Source organism: Cnephaeus nilssonii (assembly GCF_951640355.1).
Source record: "Cnephaeus nilssonii genome assembly, chromosome: 1".
Lineage (NCBI taxonomy): Eukaryota > Metazoa > Chordata > Mammalia > Chiroptera > Vespertilionidae > Cnephaeus > Cnephaeus nilssonii.
In genome coordinates, this window is record NC_137072.1 from 59,409,227 (window position 1) to 59,423,667 (window position 14,441).

Below are 14,441 nucleotides of genomic sequence, written 5' to 3' on the forward strand. Positions count from 1 at the left end.
GACAGTTGCAGATCTTACATAGAGAATAGTCTGAGTGTTCTTTGTTTTTGTCCCTCTGATACAGAGATCAGGAGTTCCCACTCAAAACCAAAGGAAGATATAAATGAATCAAAGAAGAAAGAATGGTTGAAAAAAATTAAATAGAGCGCTCCATTTTGATTTACTGAAAGTTTAATAATGTAATCCAGAAATAATGTGTGATTTAAAAGTAATTAAATGAACATGGACACTCACTGCTTAATTAAAGAAACAAAATTTAGACAAAGCAAAGGGTGTTCATTTGTTGTGATGAGGATATAATCTTTTATCCCCCTTCTGTGGAATAAGACAAGGTATATAAACAAACATGACTAAGGATAACACCTGCCCCGTGGACTTAATGGACCATTATGTTTTATTGTGGCAATCCAAATGAACTTGGTGCAGGAGCTTGGGGGAGAAGAGCATTTCCAGCATGAAGATAAGGCCAGTGACACAGGCAAAAACTTTATTGGTTCAACCAAAGGAATGAAGAAACCCAAGCAATTTTATTTTAAACCATTCTAAAAACTGTAGTTCCCATGCCACATATTTAGAGGCGGGGGAATGAACAATTTATTTCTGACAATTTCATCATCTCAATTCTGTTTAAACACACTCTAATGAAAAGGTCTAAACCAGAACAATGCTATGCATTGAATTCATAATAAGCTATTTTTCCCTGTAACAAAAAGTTAATCAGTTTAACATTTACAGATTTAATAGCCATGTGATAAAAAATATATATTATCTCCAGTTTTTGTCCTTATAAATATATCACTCATGTATGTGTGTGCATATATGTATGTACATATATGTATATATCTTTTAGCCTCTTATTTTTTCTGATACAAATGACAAATTGCTACATGGTAGAGATAGCTAGATATTTAATCATAAAATATTTCACATTGTGTTTTGAGGTTAATTTTTTAAAACTTAATTTTACCTTGTGTAGCTCAACTTACTGTTTTTAGTAAGATTTTTTTTCAGAAGCTTGACCAATAATAATTGCACAATAGCTAAGAGTGCTGGCTTTTTGCCAGGCTGGTTACCTCTGTTCATTCATTGATAAAATAGAGATAATAGAAGTAACTTCTTCAGATAGGGATTTTTTAAAATAAATCTTTATTGTTGAAAGTATTACATATGCCCTCTCCCACCCACCCCTGACCCTCAAGACTTCACCACCCTCTTGTCTATGTCTATGGGTTATGCATATATACATATGAATTCATTGGTTGATCTCTTTTCCCCCTCCACTCTCCCCTGCCTTCCCTCTGAGGTTTGACAGTTTGTTCAATGTTTCTATGTCTCTGGGTCTATTTTTGTTCATCAGTTTATGTTGTTCATTAGATTCCACATATGAGTGAGATCATGTGATATTTATCTTTCTCTGACTGGCTTATTTCGCTTAGCACAGTGGTCAGCAAACTCATTAGTCAACAGAGCCAAATATCAACAGTACAACGATTGAAATTTCTTTTGAGAGCCAAATTTTTTTAACTTAAACTATATAGGTAGGTACATTGTTATTAACTTAATTAGGATACTCCTAAGCTGGCCTTTGCTAAAAACTCAAGGGGCCAAAGAGCCGCATGTGGCTCTCGAGCCACAGTTTGCTGACCACTGGCTTAGCATAATGCTCTCTAGGTCCATCCAAGCTATTGCAAACGTTAAGAGTTCTTTTTCTTTAAGATCAGTAATGCATGTGAAACTCTTGGGATAGTACCCAGTACAGAGTAAGCACTAAATAAACCCTAGCTATTATTGTTATTTAATGTCAGAAAAAGATGAAACATTAAACATTTTAATAATATTTCATTTGAATGACCTTCCAAGGAAACACCCAGCCCATTATCTTTCTTGATAATCTTGTAAATAGATTCACTTTTATCTCCGATCTGTTGAGACATGGATAGGGATTTTCCCAGGAACTTTTTCTAAGTCATCCAAAGGAAGTAATAACCACGACTTTGTGACAAAGCTTAAAGATGAACGAATTTATAGGGTAGAATAATTGCAACAACTATTCAGATTGACTACTGTGGTCTGTGGGGCATCGTTCCTTTCTCGCCTCCTGTCTGCCATGGATGCTAAGCAAAGAAATTCCAACTTGAAGGACTGAGATCCAGATCTTGAAAGCCCTTCACACTTGATTGGCATCTCTTCCTAGTACTAAGAAGACTCTTGCAACCTCAGGTTATCACATGCCTCTCACTGTACGGGGCTCCTGCTCTGCTTTCTCATGGCCTTTCCTAGTCTTTATTCTGAGATGAGGAAGACATCTTTATCTTGCTCTTTAAGATTTTTTCACTTGGGTTTTATAGCCACTGCTCTTGAATCTATTGTCTTCATTTTCTGCTTCACAGCCCTATGAGTCCTATTCACCCTTTGAGTACTTGGTTTTGCCTGAAGTATTTTCCTCCAGATAGATATTAAGACCAATTTCCCAACTATTTTTGAAAGCAAATGCCTGGACCCTGACTCACTAATATCTTGACAGCAGATTTCCTCCTTCCAGGAGCCTTTTAGCATTCCCTACATTCCCCACTGATTCTAGTTTTAAGACTTGCCTCCATGTATTAGTGCATTTGCAAAGATGAAATGACTGTCTGCTTCCGAACTCTACAAGAGTAGATCTTTCTCAGGTTGATCCCCTTTCACTTTGATGTCTTAGTCAATCACTATCCGAGGGGCTGATATCCAAGAATACAATGGGATGGGGGGACTGGGGTGGCATGGAAGAGGTCAATTGGAGAGAGAGGGGGACTTATATAATACACTGAGTGGCCAGACTATTATGATCTCTGAACGCATAATAATCTGGCCACTCAGTGTGTGTGTGTGTGTGTGTGTGTGTGTGTGTGTGTGTGTGTGTGTATGTATTAGAGGCCTGGTACATGAATTCGTGCATGGGTGGGTCAGGCCAGCCTGGCCAGGGGGAGGGGACATGGGCGGTTGGCCGGCCTGCCTGCTGGTCGAACTCCTGGTCGAGGGGACAATTTGCATGTTAGCCTTTTATTGTATAGGATATACACTGAGTGGCCAGATTATTATGCGTTCAGAGATCATAATAATCTGGCCACTCAGTGTACTTTCAACAATAAAGATTTTTTTAAAAAATCCTATCTATACAAACTTAAAATAACAAGCATATATAATAGTGAACATATATGGTATTTTTATTGATGGAGGAGGGGCATTAATCTTTAGACGTGAAACTGAAAATAGTTTCTTTCCAGAATTCCCACTGTGTATTAGCATTTGCAAGTAGGTCTATATCCAAGTGAGGGGGGAATAGTTGGCAATGTTCCTGTGCTGTGAACTCTCATTAGATGAGTCATCTAATTGCATGGCACTATCACAAATATTGCAGCCACTGAGCTGCTGGTTTTGAAGATTTAAGATAGAATACCACCTCTTTTCTTTATAATGAAAATGTCTTCTAAAAAAATGATTTCACACTGACTCCTGACTTATAGACCAATTATTTTGTAATTTCTGGTTGAATGTATTTAAAACTGTGTTCATAAATAATACTGATAAATAGCCTACAAAAATAACCCCCAAATAGAATAAATGTATTAGCTTTACTCTCTCCTCCATTCTCAAACTTTTCAAAAACAAACTAGTTTTCATTTTATCTTTCTCTCTGCCCCCTTCTTCTCTCTCTTTCCCTCTCTCTCTTTTTTACTTTTTGTTGTTGTTAATCCTCACCCCAGGATATTTTTTCCATTGATTTTTTTAGAGAGGGAGGAGGGGAGGAGGGGGAAAAAGAGAGAGAGAAACATTGATGTGAGAGAGACACATCCATGGGTTGCCTCCTGCACACATCGCAACTGGAGCTGTGGGTCAAACCTGGAACCAAGGTACTGCAACCCAAGTACATGCCCTTGACCAGGAATCAGGCCCAAGGCACTTTGGTATGTGGGCCAATGCTCTAACCACTGATGAACAGCAGTTCTCTCTCTCTCTCTCTCTCTCTCTCTCTCTCTCTCTCTCTCTCTCTCTCTCTCTCTCCCTCCCTCCCTCCCTCCCTCAATCCCCCTCAATTGCCAAGACCAAAGAATTAGAAATAGAGACAAAAGACAAAAAAATAACTAAAATGGTAATAGATTATCCTTAGTAGAGTATGAATAGCTATGTAAGACTGGTTTCTCTAAAAGCATTTAATTAAAATAGATTTGCATTGTTACTCTGAGAATGTTTCGTTGTATGCATGAACTGTGTATAGTCACTATATGACGTATGGTGTTCAATTTGACTCTTCTCAAGTGATTCAGATTGTTGATGACGTAGTCATTTGTAAACTGGCTGAGACACAATCTGAACAGACATATTATACAGCTAATGAGGGGAGGAGGTCAATTTACCAATCAGAAAGCCTAGCGGATGACCAGGAACTATATCTTTATTCAGCCTTGTTGCTAGGTTTTGCTTGTTGTGACATATGCAATTTATGATGGAAATCATATGCTATAGTTAACATTTCATTTTAATTAGGAGATTCAAGGTAGTTTCAGGAGGTAGCCCAGAGATAATCAGTAGTCTAGTGTAGTGTGTGTGTGCGTGTATGTGTGTGTGTGTGTGTGTTTTCCCTCATGAGCATATCTTATACAAGGGAGTAGTAAATGTTGGTAGAAAATTATAAATAGGACTTCTAAAACACAATAGGACACTACATTATCAAAACTTGAAATGTTTTATCTTCTTGAAAGTTAATAGAATCTTAAATATTGCTACATTTAAATAGCAGTGCAAAAACACTCAAAATACCATAATTTTAGACTTGTTTCTATGACTGTACCACTACTATCACTCTTTAATTCCTACTGATGCCTTGCCCTTCTACTTTTACCTCTATCTCACTACACAAGTAGATGTTGCAATTCTTTGCCCCTTGTCTACATAATTGCCTCCAAAGAAACAGATTAATCCAATGTCCTTCAATGGACTCCACCCACAAGGCCCCTACACATTAATGCTGGTTCTGCCATATTTGATGCATTCCTAAAGGTATAGAGCAGTGAGTAGACCAATTCCATTCATCACTTTATTTCTGCCATAGATCTGAACCATAACTGTATTTCACTCAATAATAAAAAATAAATTGTAATTAAACCATACATAACTGGGAAAAGAGATGGGGGTTTATGCAATGCCTCATTAGCATGATTATTATTCTTTGGGTGTTGGTTATATCAGAATGTGCCAATTTTCATTGTTTCTCATGTCATAGCATTTAATTACTAGAGTGCATTGGAAAACTCCTTAAATCTTTTACACAGTAAATGTGATTGTTACATTAGCATTTTTATCTATAATAACATTAAGACTCAAAGTATGATGACATTTCTAAACTACCTATGTTGTTTTGGTTTGAACGATTAAGTACTTGTCCTTGGTTTTTGAAAAATTTTATTTATTTTCTTTATAAAATTACTTAGCTGTTTTAAGAAAAATTGAAATTAATCTGATTTTGAATCAGATGCTTTTTGCCCCCCCAACCCCCAAAATTTGAATATATCTTAAGCTTACTTTTAAATAAGATTCTCAAACCCACCTACTTCATTTTTTAGTTTTTCAATAAAATAAAGGGTACTGCTCTTAGTGACATACACTAGCTACACCCATCATATAATCTCCATTTTAAAGGGGGTTTTGCACATTCTATAAAAGTCTGTGTTATATTCACTTGAATAGGAGTTCTGGGCTTGATTTCCTGTCAGAAATGCTGGATTACTTAAGATGATAGTGGAGCCTTTTTTCCCTCCTAAATTAGAGTTCTTTAGGTAGTTTCTTAATTTATTTTTAGCGTTACTATCTCTCTCCTCCATCCCCATTGTGTGAACTGTTGAGTTATTAGGGGTTGATTATCATTGTCCCACAATGCAGCTAAATAATGGCTCCACGCAAAATATCTCGCAGTGAGAAAGCAGTGGGGAAGAGTGCTTCTACTGCTGTGAATGTTTAAGGTGTAGATGCCCTGTAGTGAGTGGAGCCCTGTTATTATCAATATCACCATGGATTGTGTCCTAGAAAACCCTGACCATTTGCCAGTAGTCTTTTACAAACTTCAAAATGGGAGACTTCAAAAAATTTGATTCTGATCTATTCATACTGACAGCAAGTACATTGCTATATTCTGTACCAAATGATGCCACAGGGTTTACAAGCATATGGTAATACTGGGTAGTGATTTCCAAGGAACATATCACACATTCACTGGACCCTAGGATGCATCTTTAACAAGGACCACAAACAATTGTAGGTGTTGGATAAAAAGGTGGTTTGGGAAGCAATTTTATCTCCATTGTGAGTTACATTAAATATATCTTATAAAAGGCTAAGCGACCATCGCATCCGAAACAACCAAACGGACGACCGAACAGGCTGTGTGGGATGACCAGGCTGGCAGGGGGGTTAGTGAGGGGCGACCAAACAACTGAGCTGCATGGGGCATGGGGCAACCAGGCCTGTAGGGGGGCCGATGGGGGTGACCAGGCCGGCAGGGGAGGAGGGCAGTAAGGAGCGACCAAACGACTGAGCAGCAGGCTGCGTGGGGCGACCAGGCCGGCAAGGGCGGGCAGTAAGGGCAACCAGGCTCACAGAGGGGGGCAGTGAGGGGCAATCAGGCTGGCGGGGGGGCAGTTGGGGGCAACTACGCTGGCAGGGGGCGCAGTTGGGTGTGACCAGGCCAGCAGGGGGGGCAGTTAGGGGCAATCAGGCAGGCAGGTGAGAGGTTAGGAGCCAGTGGTCCCAAATTGTGAGAGGGGGACCTCTAGTCATGCAATTGAACAAAAGTAATTTTGTTATACAAAGTATCATCTAGTTTTTGTTGGTTTTTAATAAAAAAAGGTGACAGGGGAAGATAACCTCTAAACTTCTCTGCCCAGTTAACATAGGTATTAGCTTTAGTTTGACCTTTTCTCATGGTCAGTGACAGCCATTATCTTACCCTTCTTCCTGTCACTTCCACCAGGAAGACATGAGGAGATAGTATTTACATCAGGCATATTTTTAAACATACGCTACGCTGGTTGAGAAGCTACTTGATCTCTTCGAGTAAGTCCATTTAGGCTCACATTGCTTCTCTGCTTTGTAATTTGCAATGAACTTTATCTTTTTATAACTACTTTTGCTGGAATAAATGCAAAGCAAAAAAAAATGGTGTTAAATGAAGAACACTGATAAAACCATAACCATTTCAGGTTGAGTTTTGTAGTATCCTATTTCTAAGGGAGAGACCTGGAAAATTGTCTATGTATTTGATTTTTCCCCCTCCAAATGTATATAGTTTAAATCGTGAAATTTCAGAAAAATATTATTCACCATAATTTAAAAATAAATTACAAAATATGTATGCTTTTACATAGTGGTTATAACTTAAAACTTATTTTTAAAAAATACTCTTTTATTTCAATTGTTTTACCTTTGTATCTGAATTCTACACAATTGTGTCCACAATGTATATAATACTTGATATCCTGTCAAACATTTTATCATAAGTACATTTTTATTTTGTTACATTCTCATGTCACATTAATATATGTCTTCATAGTTATCTATTGAGTATTTGAATGATAATTTTCTTAGCTCTTCTTCATCCATTGAACATTTAGATTAACAATGTTTTACTGTTGTCACTGATCCTGTGAAAAATATTTTGGGGCTATTTCCTGGACAGTGAATTACTTAGGCAAAAAATTTGTTTATGTTTAGGGTAAGTAACACATGTTGCCACAGTGTTTCCAACAGCATAGAATAGATTAAGATGCCAGCAGTAATATTAAGTAGTGCCATTTTGGGGACATCCCTGCCAGTATTGTATATAGGATGTTTTCAAAATGTTTGTGAATTTAAAAACTAAAAAATGGTATCTCATCATATTCTGTTTGTGCTTCCATTTACATATCAGAGTGAAGAAGGAGTGCCACAGGAAGGAATTCTGGAAGATATGCCTGGGGAGCCGGACAATGAGACGTATGAAATGCCTTCTGAGGTAAAAGTTTATATACATAAAACTCCAAAAGTATCATTTAGGAGTTTCAGTTAGGTCTTTATAATAAGCGCTACCAAAATCTGTCACTCTCAGATTTCCCTTACGTTTCTCCTTGATGAGAACAACTTACTCTCGAGTCTAGATGAACAAGTCAGCCAAATCCAGGATATGTTTTATGAGGACAACTCGCAAGCTAAAAATGGTTTTCACATTTGTGAAGGGTAGTTAAAAAATAAAAGTAGCAGCAGCAACAGAAACCATATGTGGCCCACACCCTAAAATATCTACTAGCTGGCCCTTTACAGAAAAAGTGTGCCAACTTGCATTAGAGAATTATTTTATTAGAAACCTTACATTCTAAAATAAAAATTCAAAATGGAAAGCTAGAGAAATCAACTAAATGCCAAAAGAAAGCAATTATTGTTTGTCATACATTCCCAGTGGGGTGTTGGCATAGTACTGTAAAAGAGTTTACCAAAAAATAATATAGTAGAAAGATGGTGAATGAATAATTTGCAACGACTGGTATAATTTAGTATAGCAGTTTATTTAACTTGAGTAATTTTATTTTAATTTGAAAATAAAAGTTTCTTTAATAGAAAGTGCATCACAAGGGAAATTAAGAAAAAATACTTGTAGATGAATGAAACTCAAAAGAACACAGAAAATCTGAAAAGATGTGTAACAAGGTAAAGAGGCTGAATTATTGTTAAAAACCTGCCCACAAAGAAAATCCCAGGACCAGATGCCTTCACTGGTGAATTCTGCTGAACATTTAAAGAATAATTATAGTAGCACCAATTAATTACAATTAATACTAATTAAATCCTCTTCCATAAAATGGAAGAGGGAGCATGCTCCAACTAATTCTATGAGGACAGTATTACCCTGATTCTGAAACCAGGTGTGTTATTGTTTTACTAAACATTGAGTTCAAGGGAATTGTAGTTAGAAATATACATTATTCTTTATGGCATCATTAAAAGGCATATTGATAGTAATCCCATTTATAGAAATTGAGATTCAATTGCTTCTTTCCCTAACTAGATTTCACCAATATTGTGGGGACTTTTTATGCATGGCACAATGCTGAACACTACAGAAAATACAAATAAGAGTAATAGATAGTACCAGGACCCAGAAGTATGCACTCCTATAGGTTTACTAAAAACAAATTCATTCTTTCATTTATTTGTCATGATTCTTTTAACAAACATGATTGACTGTCCTCTATGAACCAGGTATAACAGTTTAACAGGTCTGTTTAGATCAGTTGGGAGAAGTTTTATAGAAGAAGTGATGTTGGTCTGGGTGGGAGATATGATAGGCCAAAATGAAGAAAGGACATTCTAACACAGGGGGTATCAGAAGTGAAGGCACGCATAACTGAGAATGCATAAAGATGTGTCCAAGGAACAATGAGTAATTAAACATGAGTCAAGCTCAGGGAGCAGAGAGAGAATAGTGACAGGTAACACCTTCAGCAATGGGCCAAAGACAAATTGTAGCGTACTAGAACAACCTTTTGATTTAAATTTGTATTTATTCAGAAAGCAGCTTGATATATTAAAGGTATATTTGTTTGGTTTTGAGCAGAATCCTGATATCAAATTGTTCTTTAGAAGGACTAATCTGATCATGCTAGTTAAGGCCATTAATATTTTTATTGTGGATGTATCCATATACTATATGGCTGGGCTGGGTTGGGGGAACAGAAGTAATAATCAAAGCCATGAATGAAGATGAAATTTCAAATGGGAGAGTAAAAGGAGAGAAAACATAACTTGCCTTTAAACATCTTAGTTTCCTTCTAAGAATTAGGGCGTCTTAGCATTGAAAAAAGCATTATAGGACACTTGATCTGATTTTTACAGTTTGGAAAACTGAGAGCCAAACAGAGCAACCAATTTGTCCTGCAGGACGAGATCACGTGATCATTCAGTGGCATAGGTACAAGTAGAGCTCAGCTACCCTGACCACCAGCATGATTCACTTTTATATTTGACACGAAGACAAAACTATCAACAATATTGTATATAGCAGAATAGTTCAGAACTGTTATGAGTATGACTTTTATTTAAAGTGGCAAGTCATATCCTATCTCATTCACCCTAAGTCCCTGATTACTGATCACTTACACTAACTCTGCATGTTGTCTTTCTGATTCTCCTAATATTAGGGAGCTTATCAAGACTACGAACCGGAAGCCTAAGAAATACCTTTGCTCCCAGTTTCTCGAGATCTGCTGACAGATGTTCCACCCTGTACAAGTGCTCAGTTCCAACACGTCCAGTCATTTTCCCAAAGTTTTTACAGCGTATTTTGGATTCTTCCATCAGCAGTGATTGAAGTTTCTGTACCTGCCCCCCACTCAGCATTTCGGTGCTTCCTTCTCACTGACGTGAATATATGGTCGCAGGTCCCTGTGTGCTGTGTGAACATTGTGGCTTCAAATATAAAATGTTAAAACAAATTAAAAACACCTAAGTGACTACCACTTATTCCTAAATCTTCACTATTTTTTTGTTGTTGCTCTTGTTGAGAAGTTGTGACTTACTATCATATATTTTAAGATTTTTAGGTGTCTTTTAATGATTCTGTCTAAGAATAATGATGTATTGTGAAACTTGTTAATATATGTAATACTTAAAAATATGTGAGCATGAAACTATGCACCTATACATATTAACTATGAAATTTTACTGTTTTGTGGTGTGTTTTATTTGTGTTTGTACATAAATGGTGAAAATTAAAATAAAATGTTATCTCATTACAAAAACCTTTTTATCCCATCTCACTCTAATAAAATCATGCTTATAAACTGGCACAATTAACTTAAATATAGAGTTGTTGAGAGCTGTTTGAAAGAGGAGAAATTTTCGAGGAGTTAAACAGATGAGATGGAGCACTAACCCTCTACTCTGGAAATTGCCTGAAGCATCGCTGCCCAAAGTATGTTGCACTGGTGACTTCAGAGGCTAGACTGAAAAAGTGGTTCCATGAAAGGATGAGTGTAAAATTGCACTTTTACTGCACCGCCTTTAGATATTCACAAGACACATTAAAGGCTCTGAGGGAAGCAACCCAATTTTGTTTAGCTCAGAATTTTCTTTCTTAAAAAAAAATAAAGATCTCTGGGACCTCCCTTACGAAATGTTTAGCTCAGAATTTTCTTTCTTAAAAAAAAATAAAGATTTCTGGGAACTCCCTTATGAAATGTTTATTCTTCAGATTTATAAAAATATCATAGACTGCTTTTAATTCTACTAAATTTATTAATTCCAGAATACTTCTTTAGGAAAGGTTTTTCTATGTAGGAAAGATCCATTAACTCCTCATGCGTACTGATAGTAAACTTGACAGTGAAAAACATATTTAAATTAACTTATTTGGTTGTTCATTTTAATTTTTCAGGAGAAAAATGGCATGGTCACTTTTAAAGGTAGTTAGATCAATGCAATAGAATAGAGCCCAGAGATAAATCCTTGCTTATATGTTAAATTAATCTATGACAAAGGAGGCAAGGATATCCGGTGGGGTAAAGGCAGTTTCTTCAATGAGTGGTGTTGGCAAAACTAGACAGGTACATGCAAAAAATAAATAAAACTGGACCACTTTCTTATACCATACACAAAAATAAACTCAAAAGGGATTGAAAACTTAAATGTCAGACCAGAAACCATAAAACTCCTAGAAGAAAACAGAGGCAGGAAATTGACATTGCTCTTAGCAATATCTTCTTGGATATATATCCTTGAACAAGGGAAACAGAAGAAAAAAACAAATGGGACTACCTCAAACTAAAAAGATTTTGCACATCAAAGGAAACCATCAACAAAATGAAAAGACAACTGACTGGGAGAAGATATTTTCAAGTGATACATCAGATAAAAGTTAATATGCAAAATATATAAAGATCTCATACAACTTAATACGAAAAAAAAGCACTCCAATTACAAAATGGGCAGAAGACCTGAAGAGACTTTTCTCCCAAGAGGACATACAAATGACCAACATATATTAAAAGATGCTCAACATCACTAATCATCAGAAAAATGCAAATCAAAACCGCAATGAGGTATCACCTCATACTGATCAGACAGAATGAATAAATCAACAACAAGGCTGATGAGAATGTGGAGAAAAAGGAACCCTTATAAATATTGGTAAGATTGTAAATTAGTTCAGCCACTATGGAAAACAGTATGAAGATTGCTCAAAAAATTAAAAATAGATCTGCCATATGACCCAGTAATCACACTTTTGGGTACTTATCTGAAGAAAATAAAACCACTAACTCAAAAATATATATGCATCCCATGTTCATTGCAGAATTACTAGTAATAGCCAAGATATGGAAGCAACCTACAAAGTGTCCATGGATAGGCAAATGGATAAAGATGTGGTATATAAAACAATGAAATATTATTCAGACAAATGAAAATTATCATTTGTGACAACATAGCATAATACCCTGTAGGTCAGAGATGGGGAATGTATGGCCCTCAAAATCATTTGATCTGGCCCTGCCCAGGCATTAGGGGTGAGTTAATTAAATGTTTGACCAAATATAGCAGGCTAATTTTTAAGTTGATAATTTTGTATGGCTCACCCCTCCACCCCTGCTCTAGGTTCATCTAAATGAAAAAAAAGTCAATGGAGAAATATAAATAACATGTTCTCACTTATATGTGCAATCTAAAAAAAACCCAAAAACCTCACAAAATTAATGAAGAAACAAAGCAGAAACAGACCCATAGATATAAAGAACAAGCTGATGGTTGCCAAAGGGAAGGGAGTGGGCCCTAACCGGTTTGGCTCAGTGGATAGAGTGTCAGCCTGCAGACTCAAGGATCCCAGGTTCGATTTCAGTCAAGGGCACGTACCTTGGTTTCAGGCACATCCCCAGTAGGGAGTGTGCAAGAGGCAGCTGATTGATGTTTCTCTCTCATCCATGTTTCTAACTCTCTATCCCTCTCCTTTCCTCTCTGTAAAAAATCAATATATTTTTTATAAAAAAATAAAACAAAGGGAAGGGAATGGGAGGAGAGAATAAAAAGTCACTAGTAGAAAGTATAATTTCATGAAAGAATATTCTAAAAGTTCTAAGCAGATTATATGTAATTGTGAGTAATTAGATGTAGATTAGGCACTGTTAAGGAAGGAGGAATGCATACAATGACTAGAAGTAAGAATGTTCTACATAGAAAAGTCCTTTTCTTGCCTAATTGGAAAGAGACTACTATCAGTGTTATGCTGCCTGTGTCTTCTCAAACTGGAGAAGTCTCTTATTTCATTTACATACATAATGAGTGTTACTAATTAGGAAAACAACATGGAAAGTTAAAATATCTTTGTTCAAAAAGCATTCTAGTACCAACGTGTGCATAGAAAATACCATGGGAAGATATACACCAGTATTGGTTATTTTTGTGCCAATCACTTAAGTGGAGTTGTGGAAGACACACAAGACTTTTCAGTAAGATTATCTCACATCCACTGCTGAGATACCAAACTGGCAATGCCCTGAGGGTCAGTCTAGTCTTGTTTATTTTGCAGACATCATTCCCTCAAATCCAAGTTATTCAGCTTCATCTGACTCCAGGAACGATTTAGAAAACAGGCCAGGGTAGGCTTTGGCACACAATTGGCAGCACAAGAACCTATTGTATGGTTTGGCATTTCAACTTGGGTTTTTATTTAATACTAGAAGCCCAGTGCACGAAATTCGTGCACGGAGGGGGGTTGTCCCTCAGCCCAGCCTGTACCCTCTCCAATCTGGGACCCCTGGAGGGATGTCCGACTGCCCGTCGGACAGTCGGACATCCTTCTCACAATCGAGGACTGCTGGCTCCCAACTGCTTGCCTGCCTGCCTTTCTGATTGCCCCTAACCACTTCTGCCTGCCAGCCTGATCACCCCCTAACCACTCTGCTGCCAGCCTGTTTGCCCCCAACTTGCCTCCTCTGCCGGCCTGGTCACCCCTAACTGCCCTCTCCTGCAGGGTTGATCACCTCCAACTGCCCTCCCTTGCAGTCCTGGTTCTTCTCAACTGCCCTCCCTTGCAGGCCGGGTGCCTCCCAACTGCCCTCTCCTGCTGGCCATCTTGTGTCCACATGGGGGCAGGATCTTTGACCACATGGGGCAGCTATATTGTGTGTTGCAGTGATGATCAATCTGCATATTACTCTTTTATTAGATAGGATAGAGGCCTGGTACAGGGGTGGGGGCCAGCTGGTTTGCCCTGAAGGGTGTCCCGGATCAGGTGGGGGTTCCCTTGGGGCGTGGGGCAGCCTGAGCGAGGGGCCTGTGGTGGTTTGTAGGCCGGCCACGCCCCCTGGCAACCCAAGCAGAGGCCCTGGTATCTGGAATTTATTTTCCTTATACAATTGAAACTTTGTAGCCTGGAGCGGAGCCAA

At 37.6% G+C, this 14,441-nt stretch overlaps 1 protein-coding gene across 2 annotated transcripts in view; it reads left to right on the top strand.

The window, feature by feature from the left end:
- Positions 1 to 10,751, top strand: part of SNCA (synuclein alpha) — a 101,690-nt gene extending 90,939 nt beyond the window's left edge. Inside the window, exons 5-6 of one of the 2 annotated variants that reach the window (XM_079775484.1) lie at positions 7,940 to 8,023; positions 10,203 to 10,750. In XM_079775484.1, coding sequence (XP_079631610.1) covers positions 7,940 to 8,023; positions 10,203 to 10,235 — 117 coding nt within the window. In that variant the 3' untranslated portion in view covers positions 10,236 to 10,750. Of the gene's footprint in view, positions 1 to 7,939; positions 8,024 to 10,202 lie in introns of both variants that reach the window. The other variant, XM_079775485.1, reaches the window with a different exon arrangement.
- Positions 10,752 to 14,441: the final 3,690 nt, after the last annotated feature.